This window comes from Spodoptera frugiperda, chromosome 21 (genome assembly GCF_023101765.2).
Source record: "Spodoptera frugiperda isolate SF20-4 chromosome 21, AGI-APGP_CSIRO_Sfru_2.0, whole genome shotgun sequence".
NCBI classification, from domain to species: domain Eukaryota; kingdom Metazoa; phylum Arthropoda; class Insecta; order Lepidoptera; family Noctuidae; genus Spodoptera; species Spodoptera frugiperda.
Window position 1 is genome coordinate 6,751,427 of NC_064232.1, and position 24,369 is coordinate 6,775,795.

The 24,369-nt window shown below is 43.8% G+C and overlaps 1 protein-coding gene across 21 annotated transcripts in view; it reads left to right on the forward strand.

The window, feature by feature from the left end:
* The window catches only part of LOC118280207 (GTPase-activating protein CdGAPr), a 101,751-nt gene that overhangs the window by 61,024 nt on the left and 16,358 nt on the right, over positions 1-24,369 (forward strand). The window contains exons 1-13 of one of the 21 annotated variants that reach the window (XM_050701786.1): positions 331-1,141; positions 9,055-9,152; positions 9,823-9,896; positions 10,967-11,073; positions 11,798-11,936; positions 12,990-13,146; positions 15,087-15,271; positions 16,591-16,682; positions 17,022-17,079; positions 17,752-17,887; positions 21,573-21,751; positions 22,802-23,000; positions 23,727-23,858. In XM_050701786.1, the coding sequence (XP_050557743.1) occupies positions 1,133-1,141; positions 9,055-9,152; positions 9,823-9,896; positions 10,967-11,073; positions 11,798-11,936; positions 12,990-13,146; positions 15,087-15,271; positions 16,591-16,682; positions 17,022-17,079; positions 17,752-17,887; positions 21,573-21,751; positions 22,802-23,000; positions 23,727-23,858 (1,565 nt within the window). In that variant the 5' untranslated portion in view covers positions 331-1,132. The other 20 variants (XM_050701784.1, XM_050701785.1, XM_050701787.1 and 17 more) reach the window with 20 other exon arrangements.

A 24,369-nucleotide genomic window follows, 5' to 3' on the forward strand; every position in this document is an offset into this window, starting at 1 on the left:
TTATACTTATTACATATGTTTTGTTATCTCTATAATGCATTTCAAATCAACATCTGAGATAGAAGCCAATCATCGATTTACATCAAGATTCTAAGATAAAATTAATAGAAATAAATTCAACCTCTTACTAAGATCAGAATGATAAATATGTTCAATAAAACGGTTACCTCTCCGCTCTACTACGTTTATAGAACTCAATAAAATATTTCAACGCAACACACAATAATAAAAATGAAGATTATATTTACCACTACATTTTCCCCGGCGGTCTATTTATGTCAAAATTCTCCCGCAACGGTGAGGTAATGTTTGCGCGCTGGCAACACCGTCATCGACCCGCAGTGAGCCGCGAGCGGGGTGGGGGGAGTGTCGTCTGTCAAATCAAATTACGCTCCTGACTTATTATTTCGCGATCATTTTCATTAGAAAAAAGCTTTTTCGTGAATTAATTTACTGTGTATTAGTGTATTCGTTTATTCGCTAACGATTCGCGATCACGAATTATCGAACGGACATCGAAAAACGTCGGTCCATTGCCTTACGTCCGTGGCCATAGGAGTTGCTATTTTTGTTTGTAGCTCAGTTCGGTGTAAATATTGTTTTTAAAAGTGTCGAAATTGTGGTGCAGTGCTGCTTTTTACACATTATTTCTCACTTTTAACACTGTGATCATCGACGGACCGTGAAGCTGTTGCGTTTAGACGTTTTATTGCAGAAATACTTTCGAAATTCAGGTCTCTAAGATACGTATCGGTGCCAATTGTTGTACAAAAAGTGATTTCGTTTCGAAAACTTGAGTGCCAAAGTGTTAAAATTAACAGTGTAACAAGAATACCTAATAAGCCAAATTGTAAGAAAAACAAAAATTGTCTTTGTACCAAATAAAAAAAAAAAGTATACAATTTGAATTTAGAATTTTGATTTTTTTCGATGCGATGCGTGTTTGAGTGCTTCAAAGTTTGTAGTGGTTTTTGTAACTAGTGAATATTTACTTTACTAAATGGCACTTTATGTGTATAAATTGCCGAATATTAGTGAAATACGAGGATGAGGCGGGTTTTCGGTGTTTGCACCGACAGCTGGATGCTCTGCGGTCAGAATGTGAGGCGGTATTCGTAGCAGGCTGTCCTAGATGTTGTCTGTATGTCTATTTCTTTTTTATTTAATTTTTTTTCCGCAACTGACAACCTTTGTGAAGAATTTTTTATAACAATTTTGTGGTTGTTTTAATATTTTATACTTAAATGTGTTTTTCTTTTGTTTTTTATGTGTTGCATGATGTGTGTTACGTATTTTATGAATAAGGTGGGTGTTTTACTGTTTTATTAAGATATTAGATAGTTTTAGAACCGTTTAATAGTTACGATGTCCAATTAGACTGTTGCATAGTGACCCAATGTAGGTCTTGACCTTCGATTTAAGATTTCTTTACATTGTAGGAGTCTACAGTTAATATTAAGATCAATGAAACAGTTAATATTTGAAACAAAACTATTTAAGTTGAATTAATTCATGGACTTACAATATAATATGGCATTTGTCCCAGTATATGGCAATAGGCTCACCCTCTATTACATGGGACTTATAACACAAGTGAGAGTACTTTGTATAGCGGCATTTCGTGCCATAATGTGCAACTCTGCTTACCCCATCGGGGATAAAAAGGCGTGACGTTGTGTAGTAATCCACATACAAGTACCTTTTCATATTATGAAGCCTTATTTTTATGGTGGGAAAATCATCCAATGACTTGCTGACTGCCTTGAGCGAAGCAAGAGGGAGAGTCTGGCTCTTACTGACTAAAAACTACCCTGTTCCTACTATAGCCTTTCGAGCCGGAGCCCCGGTAAACCCGCTAGGTATTCTGCAGCTACAGTTTATGGAGCCTAAAAAGAGAATTAACCAGCAGTCCGTCTATCAGTCAAGGTACTTTCCCAATTGTAGATTTGTCTGAAGGAAAATAAGCACCAAACTCTATATAATAACATTTTAAGGTAAATAAGCTATTAAATCAAACATTTTGTTATGTGCCTGAATAGTACCTGTGCACAGGGCACAGTTAGGTACCAACTCTCTACTATTATTTATTTAATTTACCCATTTATTTCAAGCTGCATTGGCTCATTTTAAATAGGGACTATAGCATGATGTTTTAAAGCCTATAGCCTTCCTCAATAAATGAACTACCCAGCATATAAAAATTGATTCCATTCGAACCAGTAGTACCAGAGATTAGCACATTCAAACAAACTCTTCAGCTTTATAATAAAAGAAAAGAACTGAAGCTGTTATTAAGTTTGTGAGAGCCATGCTTTGGCACAAATGATTCAACTTGATGAAGACCAATGTGAAAGAACTCTATCCAATCATTAAGTGTACCACAAATTAATTTGAAGTCCTTTGATTCATATTATGACCACTCGACTAACAATGAGGCTAAAACCTTTTATTTTACTTGAGGTAAATCATAAAATATTTCTCGGTAAATTAACTATAAACTCAAGGAAAATCAATTAGGTATTATGTTATCTGTTCGAGGCTCATATTCATGAGCAGCATTTCGCGACACATGACGTAGCACTGTCGCGCTGCTACTGATACTGCTCTAGCATGGCCTAATACTAGTTAAGTTAGTCAAACAGAAATGTGAGTAAGCCAATATCATAATATATGGCAATAGGCTCACCCCCTATTACATGGGACTTATAACACAAACGGTAAAAAGTGGGTGTACATTGTATAGCAGTATTACATGCCATAATGTGCACCTCTGTCTACCGCTTCGGGGATAAAAGGTGTGATGTTGCATGTTCTATTTTAATACTGTTTTCTCTTGATTTTATGTAGCAGGTATTTTCCTCATAGGAAATATATAAATATAGTTAAATATAGTTACTTGTACATCATTGTACGGTATAATATAATAAAGAGGAAATTTTTATTGTTTGATTGCATTGAATCTATTCATAGTTAAAACAGAGAAATCAGTTGATCCTCTCAATATTATTTGGTTGTTAACAATGGTATTTTTATTAGGTGCTGTCTTGTATATCATTCTTATTTCGTAGACCATATTTTGCCTTCTGCTTACCACCAGTGGTCCATGGTTCACCAGTTGGGAACCTTAGGGGATATAAAGATGTAGTATTAACATAAGAATTTACCATTTTTATTAATGTCTATGAGTTTCCGATATTTCGGCACTGTTGCAAGCGCCATGATCACGGATGAATTGAAACTCATAGAAATAAACATGGTAAATATCCCGTCTTAAGTTCTAGTGTTAGTGACCATGTCAGTTTAAAAAAAAAAAGATGTGGTCTGACCAAAACCTTATGAAGGAGTAAGTACTTTATTTCAATGTAAGCCTGTTTCTCCTTTCATTTACTGTAAACACACACACATAATATAATAATATTAATGCTATATAATGCTCTTCACTATCTTAACTGAAGTATGTATTCTCAAACTACACTCGTCGACTGGGAAATCCCTTAGGGAAAGAACAGGTATGCTTAAGTCATCACTTTAAATATTTAGTTATCTAAAATGCGAAATCTCTGAATCAAAGTCACAACTAACTAAGAAGCGATTTTTAAAGTAATTTAGTATTCTTAACCACATTGTAGGTATCCTAGTTATATAGTTACATAAGCCAAATGATATAAGATTACACTGACTAATGAACGCATATAATTATTGTGCGTGTTTGTAGCGAGGTTGACTGTCCAGGCGACACACGTACTTAGGTATCGTCATGAGCTAATGTTCACATGTAAACAGCAGCTCATGTAGTGTAGATGTCCAGTCAACAAGGATGTAGCGTGGACTGTCCAGGCGACACACGTACTTAGGTATCGTCATGAGCTAATGTTCACATGTAAACAGCAGCTCATGTAGTGTAGATGTCCAGTCAACAAGGATGTAGCGTGGACTGTCCAGGCGACACACGTACTTAGGTATCGTCGTGAGCTAATGTTCACATGTAAACAGCAGCTCATGTAGTGTAGATGTCCAGTCAACAAGGATGTAGCGTGGACTGTCCAGGCGACACACGTACTTAGGTATCGTCATGAGCTAATGTTCACATGTAAACAGCAGCTCATGTAGTGTAGAGATTGATAGTTATTCAAGATGAAAGATCACAAAAAACTACTTTTGGACCATGATGCTCGAAAGCCTTTCAACGAGATAGTAAGCGAGCATTTTGAGGAGAGTAAATCATCCAATGATTTCTCCAGAGGCGTTATAAATGCGTTGCCGGCCTTTTGGGGGTTAGGAATTTAAAGGTTGTTGCGGAATTGGAAAGATTGGGAACGACGAAAGCATTGTTTCACGTCAATTATCTGCTCGGCCGTGGTATCACTCCGGTCATTCGTGCCGAAGCATGGCTCTACCACACTTATTTTGTTAGCTCGCCAAACTGAACCACGTACTCATAGTCAAGTATACAGCTCAACTACCTAGTCAGTAGCCAGACCACACAGTCACTCCGTTACCAAAACTAAATGATAATAAAACATAGCTAAACAATGGCCGGCGGACGAATGCAGTTTAGCCTATCGCACCGAGATTCAATGGCGGCTCACTGTTGGCACACAACGATCCCCTGTGACGTAACGTGATTGTTCTTATGATACAGGCAGTTTGTTTGTTGATACCACTAGATGAATGGTAAAAACATGTTATAGTTACAACTGCGACGCTTCCTCTTTGATGTGGTTCGTTTGAATGTGTGTTTAATAAGGTTATGATTGAGTCGATCGATCTTAAGACTTAGGACTGCCAACAAAAATCTTTTAAGCCCTTAACTGCCATCAGAAAACTGTCGAAGGCAAATCCTCCGCTAACGTAGGTCACAGGTGACCTACGTGGCAGTTTAAAAGCAAATCAATTTTAAGCAAGGTAATTTTTGCGTTAATAATTGCCCCCATAACTAACTAGCGATTAATGTGTTAAATGTGGCAGAGCCACGCTTCGGCACAAATGGGCCGGCTCGACCGGAGTAATACCACGGCCTCACAGACAACTAACGTGAAACAACGCTTCCGTTGTATGAGTGAGGTTACCGGAGGCCCAATTACCTCCATTCCCAATCTTCCCAATCCCCGATTCTTCAACAACCCCCCTAAAAGACCGGCAACGTACTTGTAACGCCTCTGGTGTTTCGGGTGTCCATGAGCGGCAGCGATTACTTATTATCAGGTGATCCATCTGCTCGTTTACCGGCTTATAGTTACCATAAAAAACCCAATTATGATTATAGCCTTAAAACGGCTTCCAAAACGACTCATCCACTAATCATAAACCATTACTCCCAATCGAAGTATTTACTGCCAACTTCCTACCTACTATATCTTCATCAGACCACCACAGATGGGGCCCAGTAGGGCTGATGCCTGATCCGGAGCTGCGGACTACCTAGCGGGATTACCGGGGCTCCGGCTCGACAGGCAGGAGTAGGAACGGGGTGGTTTTAGTCAGTAAGAGTCTGACACTCCCTCTCGCCTCGCCCAAGGCGAGAGAAGTCATTGGACGATTTCCCCCCACAAAAAAAAACCTACTATATCTTTACAAAAACTACAATAAAATATAATCTTAATACACTTTTAACAATCCACTTCAACGTTATCACTTTGTTAACTGCGCTAGGTACTTGAAATAACTATATCGTGTAGATAACTCGAATACTCAAGTATTGTTAGCCTTTATCAGTCAATTAAATGATTTAACTAGTTAAATTTTAATCTAGTTAGTTAGCTATACTGTTTTAATTGCTTTAAGATTAAGGTCGTTAGGTTTTTTTAATGGTAGGGGGAGGGGAATCATCGAATGATTTCTCTCGCCATGGGCGAGGCGAGAAGGAGTGTCAGATTCTTACTGACTAACTCTTGTTTTACTATCACTTGTTGTACTACTGTTCTTAGAGCCAGAGCCGCTAGGTAATTCGCAGCTCTGGGTCGGCACCAGCCCTACTGGGCCACCATCTGTCCTTCTGGACACCATCTGTAAGATTTTTAGGTTGGGTTTTATTTGATTCGATTCGATTACAGACTGACAGACGCGAAAGTCGAACGTCTTTTTAACCGACTTTGTTAAAAAAAGATAATATGATAAGAGATTGGCCTCTAATTTTCCACTGTCTTCTACCTAATTTAAAAAAATCACTAACTAACTATAGATATCTGAACCTGTAGGAATATCAGGATAAATACTAACATATATTATGTTAATCTCTAAAAAATAAGCTTTCGAATAGTGAAAGAATGTTTCAAATCGGTTCAGTAGTTTGCGAGCATATTCAATGTATCTAAATAAACATTGAAATATTTCCTTTTCATATTTATTAGTATAGACTAGCAAAGTTTATTTTAGTCTTAGCACATTCTGCACAGTGTACCTATTTTATTTACATCGAAATGATATTATGTTTACTCTACTCATGTAGTATACGTAATACTAAAATACCACGATTTTACGTCTTTTTTAAACTAATTGTTATCGGCTTACTCACGCAACTGTTTGACGAGGAACTCGACTAGTTTCAAGCCTGACGCGGAGATTGTCGCGCTGCTACTGGCATTACTACACTTTTTTAAACTAGTTATATAGATAGGTTAATCATTTTTTATCTGAGTAACTAGTTATTCTGAGAACAAACAATAATTTCAGTTTACACACGAAACTGTTTGACGAGGTAACTCGACTAGTTTCAAGCCTTGCCAGGGACTCATAGTCACGAGAATCTACATGGAGATTCTCATGCTTTACTAGAATACCAGCGCAAGATCATATCTTTTCAAATATTTATTATGAAGTCAGTCTAATACTGGACTATAGGCCTTCTCTACATGTGAAGATTTGCCATAATCTCCACGCTGAACAGATTCCAGTATAAAAGGTTCAAATTTATCAGAGAGTGCTGCTGCCCAGTCTCCTGTCCCTTAGTCGGCTCTTACGATACCCACGGGAAGACTAACAAATGTATTCTGCTCTGGCATCACCACATAATATTAAGTACAGCTACGAAAATTGCCTTTTGGCCTTTTGGGAGTTAGGAATTTAAGGGTTGTTGGAGAATCAGGGATTGGGAAGATACCACCTCCGGTACCTCACTCCAAGCCATGATATCACTCCGGTCGAGCCGGCCCATTCGTGCCGAAGCATGGCTCTTCCACATTTAGGACAGATTATTCTATTTTAGTGTAGATATGTTATGTGGATCCATTGAAATAAATAATCACCTAACCAACTACAGAGCTAGAATGGAAGACGTAGGTAATATTATTATGAACTACATCTATTCCCTATACACCGGAACACAAACACCACTGTCCACAAATACAACAGTATAATGTGATGATTATAACTAACGAGAACAGTCCGACATAACGTTTTATGACATTATAAAATGGCTGCGAATGTAGGTTAACGTGGCGTTCTATGATTTTTGTGAGAGAGCGCCGTGGTGCCTGTGTTAGCGATTTTAAGGAGGTGTAGAGCGATTTGGGTTTTGGTAAAATAATAATAATATTGGCAGTTTCAGTGGATATTTTTGTATAGTAGTTGTTTATTATATTAGACTAGCAAACTAGGTGTGGTGTTCGTTTCGCCACCAATGATTTTTCCTGCTTTTCTCTTGAAATGTTCCTGAATTTTCTTTTCTTATAATCTCACTCACGGAGTCCGAGACCATTCCAACGAACGCGTGGAATCGGTTCGTGCGTTCTGGAGCTGGAGAAAAGAAAACCCGACTTATTTTTATATTATACTAGCGGACCCGACAGACATTGTCCTGTCTACACGTCTTTAATTTGAAAATTTTTTAATAAGCTAAAACATTCTGGACCTTTTTGATGAAAATTGTTATTCAAATGTTATGACAATATCTAACGTCATTAATATTTGACACTGCGATGGTAGCGCCGTCTGTCGGATCCAATGTAAAACATTCCAAAATCAACAACTACTAATAAATTAAAAACTAATTAAAAAAACATTGTCCAGCGGACAAAATTGTGAATCTAAACCATTCTCAGATCCCCTTGAACACACACAAAAAAGTTCATCAAAATCGGTCCACTCGTTTAAGAGGAGTTCAGTGACATACACACTTACAGAAGAATTATATATATAAAGATTACATTTTAGTAGAATGCCTCGTTAGTCGAGTGGTCACAAGTGCGACTGCCAGACAAATAGTCTAAGGTTCGATTCCCGGATCCGGCAAAGTATTGCTAGGCTATTTTTGGTTTTTCAATTTCTCAGTTACCTACTTAGCACGAACTCTAGAAATGTGCTCGGTATATGGCAATAGGCTCGGTATATGGCAATGGTATAAATCTAACTTAAACATAATATTCTCAAGTCACCATAACGCCAAATAACCGTAATTTTCTTTAGTAAAATCCGCAACGCTACCCGCTACCCGCTCTCAATAAAGCCCCACCTGAACATTTTATAGGCCACAAATGTAACCCATAAACGTCTTTCCGACCCACTGTATGATATTTTCTCCAAATACGAACATTTCTTTCTGAATCCGATGGAATTTGGTACATTTTATACAATTTGTAGACTGTCTTGTAGGTATGGTGATTCTCGTAGGTATGCTTTGAGGCGTTACAAGTGCGTTGCCGACCTTTTGGGGGTTAGAAATTTAAGGTTTGTTGGGGAATGAGGGATTGGGAAGATTGGGAAGGGGGATAATTGGGCCTCCCGTAACCTCACTCACACAACGAAACGCAATGCAAGCGTTGTTTCACGTCGGTTATCTGTGAGGTCGTGGTATCACTCCGGTCCAGCCGGCCCATTCGTGCCGAAGCATGGCTCTCCCACACTTAAGTTTAAGGGTTCCGAGGATTTTCAATTTTTTTCTAAATTTCTAAAAATAAGTCTGCTATTTGACGTCAAAAACTTATGACGTCATAATAGTAATAATACACAGTTCATAGAAAATATCGTTTTTGACGTTTCGAAAAAAGTATTGAATTTGACTAGTAGGAAACATACCTATTATCCCTGTTCTTAATTTCGTATTTGTGTTGCTTGCAGGGCTCGCCCCACGGATCGGTGATGTCGTGCCAGTCGCTCGCCGCTCGCGCCTTCGCCGAGCCCGAGAAGGACATGACACATTGCAGTGGTTTCCACAGGTGAGATAATTGCACCATAATTCTATTTATGCTTATTTATGTTTTTGAGAGAGGGGGAGAATTATGCAGTGACTTCTCCCGCCTTGGGTAAGGCGAGAAGGACTACCTCATTGGTCGAGTAGCCAATGCGATTGCTGGTCAAGGGGTCTCGAGTATTTCTGGGCTTTTTTTAGTTTCTCGAAAATTTCTCAGTAGTAGCGCGGAGTATGGAATTGTACCCAGGACATGGCAATAGGCTCACCCCATATTACATAGGGCTTATGTCACAAATGGTGAAAAGTGGGTGTACGTCGTATAGCGGCATTACATGTCGTAATGTGCAATCCTACCTACCCCTTCGGGGATAAAAAGTGTGACGTTGCGTTGCTATTTTGGGGGAGGGGGAACTCATCCAGATCCAGTGACTTCTCCCGCCTCGGGTGAGGCGAGAGGGATTATCAGACTCTTATTCACTAAAAACCGCTTCGTTCCTACTCCTGCTTTTCGAGCTGGAACCAACGAAACTGTGACTACATCAGAAGCTTTATTTTCCCAAAAATCTGACCTGTCAAGGTCCCATATAACTCTGTATTAAAATAAATCAAAACCGATTCAGCAGTTTACGTGTTAAGGCATCAGAAATAAACTTACATTGAGGCGTAATATTGACCTTGTAATTAATCGATTTCAGATCAGTGCGGTTCAGTTCAGATTCTCGAAGCTCCACGAGGGCAAACGATGCGGAGAATAAAAGGGAGACGCCTGGTGAGTCCATTTTAATTATATAGTATATGGTAGTAGTATATAATTATATAGTAATAGTAACTATATATTAATACGTGATGCAAAAACTTTGGACCGCTTTTTACGAAAATTGCGCGGACGTAGGAGCATAAAATTTGGTACACTTATAGTTTATGTGTAGGAGAAGTGGCGAATGCTGAATATTTGGGGTCAAAAGGAATGCTTATAGAGTACATTAAATCAATAAATAAAACATTACACACACATGCATAGGATCTGGAAAGTATTTGACAAAAGGTCAAAATCGATGGGCATTCCGATGATATTCTCACGTCTCATATGACAAGAGTTTTATAAAAGCGTTTGTTTCACGTTCGAGTTAAATAAAAATTATCCTTGATCGTATGTTAAGTGGTATTGTAAATTAAATCGTATATGGTTGAATTTCGACCACTAGGCGACCACTAGTACATATAAACCTTCCATTTGAATCACTCTATCTATTAATAAAAGCCGCATCAAAATCCGTTGCGTAGTTTTAAAGAAGCATACAGACAAACAGACAAAAATAGCGACTTTGTTTTATACTATGTAGTGATATATGGTAAATGAGCAGACGGATCACCTGATGGTAGGCAAGCAATCGCCGCCGCCCATGGACACTTGAAACACCAGAGGCGTTACAAGTGCGTTGACGTCCTTTTGTTAGGAATTTAAGGGTTGTTGTGGAATCGGGGATTGGGAAGATGAGGAGGTAATTGGGCCTACAGTAACTTCACTTACACAACGCATGCGTTGTTTTACATCGCTTTTCTGTGAGGCCGTGGTATCACTCCGATCGAGCCGGTCCATTCGTACCGAAGCTTGGCTCTCCCACACTTAAATGTGTTGTTACTTAGGTTGTTGGGGAATCGCGGATTAGGGAGGACGAAACATAACGCAAGCGTTGTTACACGTCGGTTTTTCTGTGAGGCCATGGTCGAGTCGGCCCAAATGTGCCAAAGCATGGCTCTCCCACACTTAATAAAGTTAAAACCCAATATTGTAGTTTTGTTTCTCGCTATAAACTTATTATTATTTACAATTTCCAGGCTCTATATCCCTGACGGCGCTGACGGTGACCCCGGTGACGTCACAGGGCTCCGCCATGAGCCAGTCGCTGCCCTCCGCCTCCGTCAACTATGATGATGAGGATACGGTATGTTTTACTTTTAACATTATAATGTACTGGATGGTTGAGAGTTTTGATACGTATATTTCGTTGTTGGATATACAGAAAAACATGAACATTGGAACAGGCTTGCCTTCACTACATCAAATCAAGGATAAACACCTATTTAAATGAAATCGACTGCCTCGTTGGTCGAGTGGTCGCAATTGCGACTGCCGGGCAAGGGGTCTCGGGTTCGATTTCCGTGTCGGGCAAAGTAATACTGGGCTTTTTTCGGTTTTTCGAAAATTTCTCAGTAGTAGCACGGAGTCTGGAATTGTGTCCAGTATATGGCAATAGGCTCACCCCCAATTACATGGGACTTATAAACAAATGGTGAAAAGTGGGTGTACATTGGCATTATGTGCCATATCTGACTGCACCTCTGCCTACCCCTTCGGGGATAAAATGCGTGACGTTGTTTGTTTGATTTTTTTAAATGAAATCTAAATTAACAAAGTTACCTATTTTTTTATAAAAAAATCTCTCTCGGTCTTGTTATTAATTCATATTTAAAATAAGTGTTGATATTTATGTAAAAATATCAAAAATAAAATTTGTTACAAAATAAGTTTTAACAAAGTTTTAATTAATATTTATGTCATTTAGATCAAAAATTTTGAAAAAAAGTTATGTGTTTGTTTACGATCAAATACACAAACCAAACATCATATTAACATAAGTAATTAATTGTTTACATTGTACCTTCCAGCCGGCCCCTCCCCTGCCCTCGTGCCGGTTTCCAAAACTGGAGGAGTGTGCCCACTTCCACTACGAGAGGGTCTCGCTCGGAGGGCTCAGCATTGAGACTGTCAAGTGTGAGGAGAAGTGCCAGGACTCGCTCGATGAAGGTAACTTGGTTATGTTAATTATTATAAACTAGCTACTTCCGCGCGGTTTCACCCGCTCTGCTTGGCACCTATTGGTCATAGCTTGATGTTTTATAGCCTATAGCCTTCCTCGATAAATGAACTATTCAACACAAAAAGAATTATTCAAATCGGACCAGTAGTTCCGGAGATTAGGGCGTTCAAACAAACAAACAAACTCTTTAGCTTTATAATATTAGTATAGATTAGTATAGATAGTAGCTGAGCCGGCAAACTTCGTATCGCCTCAAACATTTTTTACTCACCTTCTAAACCTTCCCTGGATTTCCACAAACAATTCAAAGACCAAAATTAGCTAAATCAGATCCAGCCGTTCTCGAGTTTTAGTGAGACTTAACGAACAGCAATTGATTTTTATACACATATAAAGAATATAAAGATAAAGATTGACTAGTATTTGCTCGTGCTAATCACACTAATATTGGAAACGTGTTGTTTGTTTGAATGTTTGGATGTTTGTCCGTCAATCAAGCTGAAACAATAATATTTCTACTAATCTCATAATGAGTGCTCCGAATTCTTCGTTGGTCGAGTGGTCGCAAGTACGACTGCCGGACAAGAGGTCTCGGATTCGATTCCCGGATCGGGCAAAGTATTACTGGGCTTTTTTATTATTTATTTTTATACGTATTTTCGAAAATTACTCAGTAGTAGCACGAAGCCTAGAATTGTGCCCAGTATATGGCAATAATAGGCTCACCCACTATTACATGGGACTTATAACACAAATGGTGAAAAGTGGGTGTACATTGTATAGCGGCATTAGATTTTTTTTTTACATTTATTGGTTCGACGTTTGGCCGCTATCTCGCCTGATGGTAAGTGATAGCCTACGATGGAGCACGTCTGCCCATAAGCAACCTATTCACTCGGGCTTTGAAGACATCCAGGTTATACCCATCAGGAAACACCGACTCCGGCAAAGAATTCGCATGCCTTATTGTGCACCTCTTCGTGGATAAAAGGCATTATTGCAATATTTGTACTAATCTTATAATATATCTACATTCGCAGGCTGGATCTGTCTGAAAGTCCGTTCGCACGTGAACTCGAGCGAGTCGGAGTCGCCGCGCGCGCTCAGCTCCAGCTGGACCGAGGCGAGCGCCGTGAGGCAGTGGACCCTCACCAGGAATAGGGACAACCTGCTGCAGCTCGACGACATGCTGCATAGGTATGTACTGGATGTGGAAGTAGTGAGGCAGTGGACCCTCACCAGGAATAGGGACAACCTGCTGCAGCTCGACGACATGCTGCATAGGTATGTACTGGATGTGGAAGTAGTGAGGCAGTGGACCCTCACCAGGAATAGGGACAACCTGCTGCAGCTCGACGACATGCTGCATAGGTATGTACTGGAGGAAGTAGTGAGGCAGTGGACCCTCACCAGGAATAGGGACAACCTGCTGCAGCTCGACGACATGCTGCATAGGTATGTACTGGATGTGGAAGTAGTGAGGCAGTGGACCCTCACCAGGAATAGGGACAACCTGCTGCAGCTCGACGACATGCTGCATAGGTATGTACTGGATGTGGAAGTAGTGAGGCAGTGGACCCTCACCAGGAATAGGGACAACCTGCTGCAGCTCGACGACATGCTGCATAGGTATGTACTGGAGGAAGTAGTGAGGCAGTGGACCCTCACCAGGAATAGGGACAACCTGCTGCAGCTCGACGACATGCTGCATAGGTATGTACTGGATGTGGAAGTAGTGAGGCAGTGGACCCTCACCAGGAATAGGGACAACCTGCTGCAGCTCGACGACATGCTGCATAGGTATGTACTGGAGGAAGTAGTGAGGCAGTGGACCCTCACCAGGAATAGGGACAACCTGCTGCAGCTCGACGACATGCTGCATAGGTATGTACTGGATGTGGAAGTAGTGAGGCAGTGGACCCTCACCAGGAATAGGGACAACCTGCTGCAGCTCGACGACATGCTGCATAGGTATGTACTGGATGTGGAAGTAGTGAGGCAGTGGACCCTCACCAGGAATAGGGACAACCTGCTGCAGCTCGACGACATGCTGCATAGGTATGTACTGGATGTGGAAGTAGTGAGGCAGTGGACCCTCACCAGGAATAGGGACAACCTGCTGCAGCTCGACGACATGCTGCATAGGTATGTACTGGATGTGGAAGTAGTGAGGCAGTGGACCCTCACCAGGAATAGGGACAACCTGCTGCAGCTCGACGACATGCTGCATAGGTATGTACTGGAGGAAGTAGTGAGGCAGTGGACCCTCACCAGGAATAGGGACAACCTGCTGCAGCTCGACGACATGCTGCATAGGTATGTACTGGAGGAAGTAGTGAGGCAGTGGACCCTCACCAGGAATAGGGACAACCTGCTGCAGCTCGACGACATGCTGCATAGGTATGTACTGGAGGAAGTAGTGAGGCAGTGGACCCTCACCAGGAATAGGGACAACCTGCTGCAGCTCGACGACATGCTGCATAGGTATGTACTGGATGTGGAAGTAGTGAGGCAGTGGACCCTCACCAGGAATAGGGACAACCTGCTGCAGCTCGACGACATGCTGCATAGGTATGTACTGGATGTGGAAGTAGTGAGGCAGTGGACCCTCACCAGGAATAGGGACAACCTGCTGCAGCTCGACGACATGCTGCATAGGTATGTACTTGATCAGAAAGTTTTCTCCTGTGTCGTAGGTGCGTTTACAAACATACAAGTTCGCATTCAGCCAGACTTCGGATCTGAGGTCTTCTTGTGTCTTCGTGTGATCAACAATTTGTGGATCACACGAAGAGTTCCGTGCAGGAATCGAACCCGCTACACATTGCTATGTAGGTTGTATAGCTCCTTCCCTCTCGCACTGCTCAATGATCGACCATTCTGACACAATTGTAATAGCAGACTAACGCCCGAATACTGAAACGCTACTCAATTTTAAGTTGTACTTAAATATCGTGCTATCTCTGTCATTTTATAAAGAATTGATAGGGACAGAACTAGATTTGAGAGCGTCTTAAAATTGAGTAGCATTTCAGTATTCGGACATAAGGCCCCTGGCAGCCAGTTACCCAGCCACCCAGCCAACCGTACAGACAATTTAATTTTAAATTATTTATAAACATTTTGTTTCCCCCCAGATGTATCTACGACCGCAAAGTATCAGGGCTACCGAACCTCCGTGAGAAGATATCCTCCTCCCTCACACAGTCGGAGGGGGAGTACCAGAGGCTGATAGCAGACTATGTACATCATCTGTCCATCATAGCCGACGACTCTATCAATTGTGGGCCCGTGCTGAATTGGTTACAGATGGATAATAAAGGTAATTTGTTCTTTTTTATGGTTTAGGGAACAGCGAGTAAAGTTCCCTAAGAAAAGGAGGATCCTCCGACCAGGCGAGGTGATCGTGCCTGGCGGGCTTTCTGCCCCACTGTTGTTCGTTGGGATTTTCTATCCGTGTTAATTCGCATGTAAATTTCACTTGTGTGATGCAGAATGTTTATGACGTCATCCGTTGATTTGCTCGTCGATAGTCTATGTGCGACTTCTGTCATCTGTCACTTGTTACTTGTCAATGTGTCGCCACAATGGTATAAGTCGGTAAACGAACAGACGGATCACCTGATGGTAAGCAATCGCCGCCGCTTATGGACACTTGAAATAACAGAGGCGTTACAAGTGCATTGCTGCTTTTTGGGGTTCGGGATTTAAGGGTTGTTGGGGGATCAGAGATTGGCGAAATAAGGAAGGGGGGTAATTGGGCCACCGGCAACCTTATTCTCACAACGAAATACCACGCAAGCGTTGTTCCACGTCGGGTTTCTGTGATGCCGTGGTATCACTCCGGTCGAGCTGGCCCAACAGCAGCAGTGCCGTAGCATGGCGAGCCCACAATAAAATTAAACTAACTACTTGGTGTAGTTCGTAACCGCGTGTCGTCACGCCTTTTATCCCCGAAGGAGTAGGCAGAGGTGCACATTACGGCACGTAATGCCGCTATACAATGTATACCCACTTTTCACCAATTGTGTTATAAGTCCCATGTAATAAGGGGTGAGCCTATTGCCATATACCGGGTATTGCGATTCCAGACCCCGTGCTTCTGACGGAGAAAATTTCGATAAAGCCCAGCAATACTTTGTTGTTTTCTTATAGTGATAAAAATAAAATTAATGAGTACACAAAAAGAGTTTCTGCGGGAAAGTTGTTTGTAATCATGAGTACAATCACGTGTTTAAATATCGTTCACTAATTACCAGTCACCCTATATATACATATTACATGTACTTTTTACCACACTTCCTATAATCTCCTCGCATGACCGGTTGAAGATCGCAGTTTAAAAGGTTCATGTTTATCAGAGAGCACCTTTGTTTCTTAGTTGGTTCTTAATCCACCCGTTAGAAGACCAGGGGCCTTAGTCTGCTATTACAATTGTGTCAGAATGGTCGATCACTGAGCAGTACGAGAGGGACGGAGCTATACAACCTTCATAGCTCCGTCCCTCTCGCACTGCTCAGTGATCGACCATTCTGACACAATAGTAATAGCAGACTAAGGCCCCAGGGTTGGTGACAATTGTCTTTTAATCTGCCATCAAGCCTGCCTAGATTATATGAATACTTTACCTTATATTTGCAGGCCACAAGCTACTGGTAGCGAACGAAGACTCGTCGTCCATCAACACGCCGGCCGTCGCCGCCGCCTACTCCGTCAGGAAATATGTCTCGCAGGTACGCACATACATACATACATATATCATGACCAAAGGCCTCTTCTCACACGGAGGTTTGAGCTTCATACTACGCTTTCTCAATGCCGGTTGGCGATTTCAAATTTATAATATATAGTTAATTATGTTTTATTATTTTCGTCTTACTCATTTAACTCTTTGACGAGAAACTCGCTCCCGCTCATACCTTTGCGCGATGGAAACCGGGTTCCTGAAACCGGTACGGCATTATTAAATGATAAATGATATTTATTTGTGCAAATAGGTTAAAATGTAACTCTTTTATACGTCAATCAATTAATATCTTAATACTGAATTGTTGTGTTTTTATTGGTTACAGGCGCGAGACGAAATCAGTTTCGAAGTGGGCGATATGATCTCGATCATAGACATGCCTGGTAAGTTTTACATACATAATTATATGAAATAGCACACACACACACAACGTCACGCCTTTGATCCCCGAAGGGGTAGGCAGAGATGCACATTACGGCACGTAAGGCCGCTATACAATGTACACCCACTTTTCACCATTTGTGTTATAAGTCCCATGTAATATTTTGTACTCGACCAACGAGGCAGTGTTGTAGTCTCGCAGAATAGCAAATTATTATTATTTACTAAACTAAACATTACAGGCATGTCATCTTACTATCCTACTAAAATATTATAAATGAGAATGTTCGTGTATTACTAACTTCCATATCTCATATCCTAATCTCTTTAATGACATAGGGGAGTCTTTTCCCCTTGCTATACCTCTCACCCTACCTCCTCTTGCTATACCTTTCACCCCTCCTCCTCTTGCTATACCTCTCACCCCCCTCCCCTTGCTATACCTCTCACCCCCTCCTCTAGCTATTCCACTCACTCACCCCCTACCTTTGCTATACCCCTCCCCCTCCCCCCTTGCTATACCTATCACCCCCCCCTATTGCTATACTTTTCACCCTCTTTCGCCTTGCTATACCTCTCTCACTCTGTACATAGCAATCGAAAGGAGGCTTATTCCCTTGCCCTTTTTCCCCATCCCCCCTCCCCCTAGCCACACACATGCTGATGGTGCCAAGTTCCGCCAGGTCCGGCGGAGTCGCTGTGGTGGCGCGGCAAGCGCGGGTTCCGCGTGGGGTTCTTCCCGCACCACTGCGTCGCCGTCATCGGGGACAAGGTGCCCAGGCATATGACGCAGCCGCCGCCTATTGTCGGGTGAGTAGAGGGGACAGTGGGGATTAGGGTTCCGCGTGGGGTTCTTCCCGCACCACTGCGTCGCCGTCATCGGGGACAAGGTGCCCAGGCATATGACGCAGCCGCCGCCTATTGTCGGGTGAGTAGAGGGGACAGTGGGGATTAGGGTTCCGCGTGGGGTTCTTCCCGCACCACTGCGTCGCCGTCATCGGGGACAAGGTGCCCAGGCATATGACGCAGCCGCCGCCTATTGTCGGGTGAGTAGAGGGGACAGTGGGGATTAGGGTTCCGCGTGGGGTTCTTCCCGCACCACTGCGTCGCCGTCATCGGGGACAAGGTGCCCAGGCATATGACGCAGCCGCCGCCTATTGTCGGGTGAGTAGAGGGGACAGTGGGGATTAGGGTTCCGCGTGGGGTTCTTCCCGCACCACTGCGTCGCCGTCATCGGGGACAAGGTGCCCAGGCATATGACGCAGCCGCCGCCTATTGTCGGGTGAGTAGAGGGGACAGTGGGGATTAGGGTTCCGCGTGGGGTTCTTCCCGCACCACTGCGTCGCCGTCATCGGGGACAAGGTGCCCAGGCATATGACGCAGCCGCCGCCTATTGTCGGGTGAGTAGAGGGGACAGTGGGGATTAGGGTTCCGCGTGGGGTTCTTCCCGCACCACTGCGTCGCCGTCATCGGGGACAAGGTGCCCAGGCATATGACGCAGCCGCCGCCTATTGTCGGGTGAGTAGAGGGGACAGTGGGGATTAGGGTTCCGCGTGGGGTTCTTCCCGCACCACTGCGTCGCCGTCATCGGGGACAAGGTGCCCAGGCATATGACGCAGCCGCCGCCTATTGTCGGGTGAGTAGAGGGGACAGTGGGGATTAGGGTTCCGCGTGGGGTTCTTCCCGCACCACTGCGTCGCCGTCATCGGGGACAAGGTGCCCAGGCATATGACGCAGCCGCCGCCTATTGTCGGGTGAGTAGAGGGGACAGTGGGGATTAGGGTTCCGCGTGGGGTTCTTCCCGCACCACTGCGTCGCCGTCATCGGGGACAAGGTGCCCAGGCATATGACGCAGCCGCCGCCTATTGTCGGGTGAGTAGAGGGGACAGTGGGGATTAGGGTTCCGCGTGGGGTTCTTCCCGCACCACTGCGTCGCCGTCATCGGGGACAAGGTGCCCAGGCATATGACGCAGCCGCCGCCTATTGTCGGGTGAGTAGAGGGGACAGTGGGGATTAGGGTTCCGCGTGGGGTTCTTCCCGCACCACTGCGTCGCCGTCATCGGGGACAAGGTGCCCAGGCATATGACGCAGCCGCCGCCTATTGTCGGGTGAGTAGAGGGGACAGTGGGGATTAGGGTTCCGCGTGGGGTTCTTCCCGCACCACTGCGTCGCCGTCATCGGGGACAAGGTGCCCAGGCATATGACGCAGCCGCCGCCTATTGTCGGGTGAGTAGAGGGGACAGTGGGGATTAGGGTTCCGCGTGGGGTTCTTCCCGCACCACTGCGTCGCCGTCATCGGGGACAAGGTGCCCAGGCATATGACGCAGCCGCCGCCTATTGTCGGGTGAGTAGAGGGGACAGTGGGGATTAGGGTTCCGCGTGGGGTTCTTCCCGCACCACTGCGTCGCCGTCATCGGGGACAAGGTGCCCAGGCATATGACGCAGCCGCCGCCTATTGTCGGGTGAGTAGAGGGGACAGTGGGGATTAGGGTTCCGCGTGGGGTTCTTCCCGCACCACTGCGTCGCCGTCATCGGGGACAAGGTGCCCAGGCATATGACGCAGCCGCCGCCTATTGTCGGGTGAGTAGAGGGGACAGTGGGGATTAGGGTTCCGCGTGGGGTTCTTCCCGCACCACTGCGTCGCCGTCATCGGGGACAAGGTGCCCAGGCATATGACGCAGCCGCCGCCTATTGTCGGGTGAGTAGAGGGGACAGTGGGGATTAGGGTTCCGCGTGGGGTTCTTCCCGCACCACTGCGTCGCCGTCATCGGGGACAAGGTGCCCAGGCATATGACGCAGCCGCCGCCTATTGTCGGGTGAGTAGAGGGGACAGTGGGGATTAGGGTTCCGCGTGGGGTTCTTCCCGCACCACTGCGTCGCCGTCATCGGGGACAAGGTGCCCAGGCATATGACGCAGCCGCCGCCTATTGTCGGGTGAGTAGAGGGGACAGTGGGGATTAGGGTTCCGCGTGGGGTTCTTCCCGCACCACTGCGTCGCCGTCATCGGGGACAAGGTGCCCAGGCATATGACGCAGCCGCCGCCTATTGTCGGGTGAGTAGAGGGGACAGTGGGGATTAGGGTTCCGCGTGGGGTTCTTCCCGCACCACTGCGTCGCCGTCATCGGGGACAAGGTGCCCAGGCATATGACGCAGCCGCCGCCTATTGTCGGGTGAGTAGAGGGGACAGTGGGGATTAGGGTTCCGCGTGGGGTTCTTCCCGCACCACTGCGTCGCCGTCATCGGGGACAAGGTGCCCAGGCATATGACGCAGCCGCCGCCTATTGTCGGGTGAGTAGAGGGGACAGTGGGGATTAGGGTTCCGCGTGGGGTTCTTCCCGCACCACTGCGTCGCCGTCATCGGGGACAAGGTGCCCAGGCATATGACGCAGCCGCCGCCTATTGTCGGGTGAGTAGAGGGGACAGTGGGGATTAGGGTTCCGCGTGGGGTTCTTCCCGCACCACTGCGTCGCCGTCATCGGGGACAAGGTGCCCAGGCATATGACGCAGCCGCCGCCTATTGTCGGGTGAGTAGAGGGGACAGTGGGGATTAGGGTTCCGCGTGGGGTTCTTCCCGCACCACTGCGTCGCCGTCATCGGGGACAAGGTGCCCAGGCATATGACGCAGCCGCCGCCTATTGTCGGGTGAGTAGGAGGAACCTGGTCCTCACTACCAGGATGGAATCGCGACGGTTTTTTTTTCAAAGTCAAAGTAAAGTAAAGTCAGGCGAGATAGCGACCAAACGTCGGCACATTTAACATAAAAAAAAAATTCAAAATTATTTATTTCAAATAGACCGGGAAGGCACTTTTGAACGTCAAAGCAAATATAATAATATTAATAACGTCTGTCTGTCGGTCAGTCCTCTAGTTGCTCTATTTGCTCGTTCCACAATACAATTCTTGGTTACAATGATTCGTTGGTTCAATAGGCTAGTTTCCTACTAGTCAAATTCAATACTTTTTTCGAAACGTCAAAAATGATATTTTCTATGAACTCTGTATGAAATACTCTATTATGACGTCATAAGTTTTAATGAAATATTTAAATGATCTAATTAATTTTCGATTCTTCGATTTTCTAAAAATAATTCTAATTCTATTTGAAGTGAAAAACTATTTCTTTTATGTTTGACGTCATAAAGCACTATTTCATACAAAATTCATAGATTTTTCGAAAAAAGGTGTTGAATTTGACTAGTAGGAAACTAGCTTATTGTTTGTAATCATGAGTACAATCACGTGTTTAAATATCGTTCACTAATTACCAGTCACCCTATATATTATACTAGCTACTTCCGCGCAGTTTCATCCGCTCTGCTTGGATCCTTTTGGTCATAGCGTGATGTTTTATAGCCTATAGCCTTCCTCGATAAATGCAATATTCAACACAAAAATAATTATTCAAATCGGACCAGTAGTTCCGGAGATTAACGCGTTCAAAGAAACAAACTCTTCAGCTTTATAATATTAATATAGATTACTATTTCCCCTACAGCTCAGTAGCAGTAGCTCCAATAAAGCCAGTGTTACGAAAACACGGCAAGCTGATCTCCCTGTTCCGGAGCTTCATCCTGTCCCGACCTTCGCGCAGGAGTCTGAAGCAGCAGGGTATACTTCGGGAGCGGGTGTTCGGCTGTGACCTTGGGGAGCATTTGCTGAATTGTGGACATGATGGTGAGGATATATGATGTTTTAGATGTTATTTTATAAGGAAAACATAGATTGTAAAATAATACGAAAATATTGTAAAACAGATTGTAGGTCACTTAAGACTTTGGCTGCCAACAAAAATCTGTTGAAGGCAAATCCTCCGCTAGCGCCGTTCACTTTTGCCCCCATGGCGTTTAATGTGTTAACGTCATTACTTTCATAGACTTTTTTATGGTATAAGCCGGTAAACGAGCAGACGGATTACCTGATGGTAAGCAATCGCTGCCGCCCATGGACGCTTGAAACACCAGAGGCGTTACAAGTACGTTGTCGGCCTTTTGGGAGTTAGGATTTTAAGAGTTGTTGAGATTGAGAAGGGGCGAATTGGGCCGCCGGTAACATTACACAACGCAAGCGTTGTTACACGTCGGGTTTCTGCTTGGCCGCGGTATCACTCCGGTCGAGCCGGCACATTCGTGCCGAAGCATGGCTGTATGTATGATTTAAATATAATAAGGTTCTCTGCAGAGCTGTCTTTTTTTACTTTTAACTAAAATTTTAAGCGACATATTTTTTACAGGTATTACAAGTAGTTGTAATGTGTGATGTGATAACATGAGGTCCATAACTTCTGTTTTCCATCCCTTCCTTAGATTATGTGCAAAGTTATCTATCTATCTATCTATATCTATAGGAAAGTTAGTAAAAACTAAGAAGTCTAGTAGTCTGATTTAAAGCTAGACTCAGATTATATTTGTGTATTACACACATAAAAAAAGTCCATGTATTAATTATTATGTTATCGGCTTACTCACGTATTGTTTTGACGAGGAACTCGACTAGTTTCAAGCCATGCTAGAGGCTCATATTCAGTAGCAGCGCGACAATCGCCGCGTCGTGTGTCGCGGAATGCTGCTCATGAATATGAGCCTCTAGCATGGCTTGAAACTAGTCGAGTTCCTCGTCAAAACAATACGTGAGTAAGCCGATAACATAATAATTAATTTAGTACGTCTCACGAAAGTTACAATAAAATCATAGTCCACGTATAAAATCAGTGTTCCTTCCCCCCAGTCCCGCAAGTGCTAGTAGAGTGCGCCCGCGCCATAGAGGCGCGGGGCGCGGTGGACGGCGTGTACCGGCTGTCGGGGGGCGCGGGCCTGACGCAGCGCCTGCGGGCCGCCTTCGACGCCGGCGCCCCGCCCGACCTCAGCGCGCCCCCTACCACACGGGACCCGCACGCCGTGCCCTCGCTGCTTAAGATGTATTTTCGGTTAGTTCTTGAGATTTGATGTAATTAGAGACATAACCTAGTCCTTAGTCATTGTTTTCAGAACAAATTCATACATATGTACATATATCTTTACGCCTGTCTCTCATGGACAGAGACTATAAAACGTCAATAAGGATGATTTCTATTTATTTAGAAAATCTATTCAGTCCGTCAGTTAGATAATGAAAAAATATTAGACAGGTATATTTTCATTTTGTCGTATAAGATAAAATGAATTGAAGTTTAAGAATAGGAGTAAATATATAATTTCTACGAATAAAATGTACCTAGAAGTGACGTCACGCGAGATTTCAAATTCATAAATCTTCGAAAGTATTATCGAGTGTTTCCGTAAGAAAATAAAAAATATGTGTGTAATATTTTAAAATAATCTACAAGACGGACATTGAAATAAATAATTATCTTCTACCCTATTTTACTGAATTCCTTACTTTTAAATTTTCTTTTTATCTTATAAACATTTTACGAATATTTCAAAATTTAAATTAGTCAAATCATTTCTGTACTTTTTGTGTTGCTGCAAAACCAAAGGGCTTTTTGTGTTTTCTATAATTATTTATTGAATTTTTTATACACATGAATGTATAACATAAGATGGGCTTAATGCCATAGGCATTTTCTACTAGCAAAACCTGTGCCAAAATTATGTATTAATATATAATATATAAATGGTGTATCAGTTAAATATATCCCCCCCCCCCACAGCGAGCTGCCGAACCCGCTATGCACGTACCAGCTGTACGAGAGCTTCGTGAGCGCCGTGCAGGCCCCCGACGAGGCCGCGAGACTGCGGGCCGTCAGGGATACCGTCGTCAAGCTGCCGCCGCCGCACTACCGGTACTGGGACTCACTGACTTACTCTTGACTCTAACCTTCCTTTCGTTTCAAGCTTCCTTGTGCGAACTGCTAGGGAGTGGAACTCCTTGCCGGAGTCTGTGTTTCCTGATGGGTATAACCTGGGTGTCTTCAAGGCCCGAGTGAATAGGTTGCTTATGGGCAGACGTGCTTCATCGTAGGCCGCATCATCACTTACCATCAGGTGACATAGCGGCCAAACGTCGACCCATTTAACAATAAAAAAAAAACCTCAATGTCAATATAATCCCACCCAAAACATAAATGTGAAAGGCTGCCAAGTTCGATAATATTGGAATGCTTCGCCTATAAAAGAAGTGAGATCTAAATAAGTACCAAGTTCCATACACAGACCTCAGTTAAAAATGATATAACAAGTTGGCAAGTTTTCACACACTTTGGTATAAACCTACTAAACGCAATGAGTCAAGTATATAATTTTCTATTAAAACTTGCCAAGTTATATCATTTTTAACTGAGGTATGTGTATGGA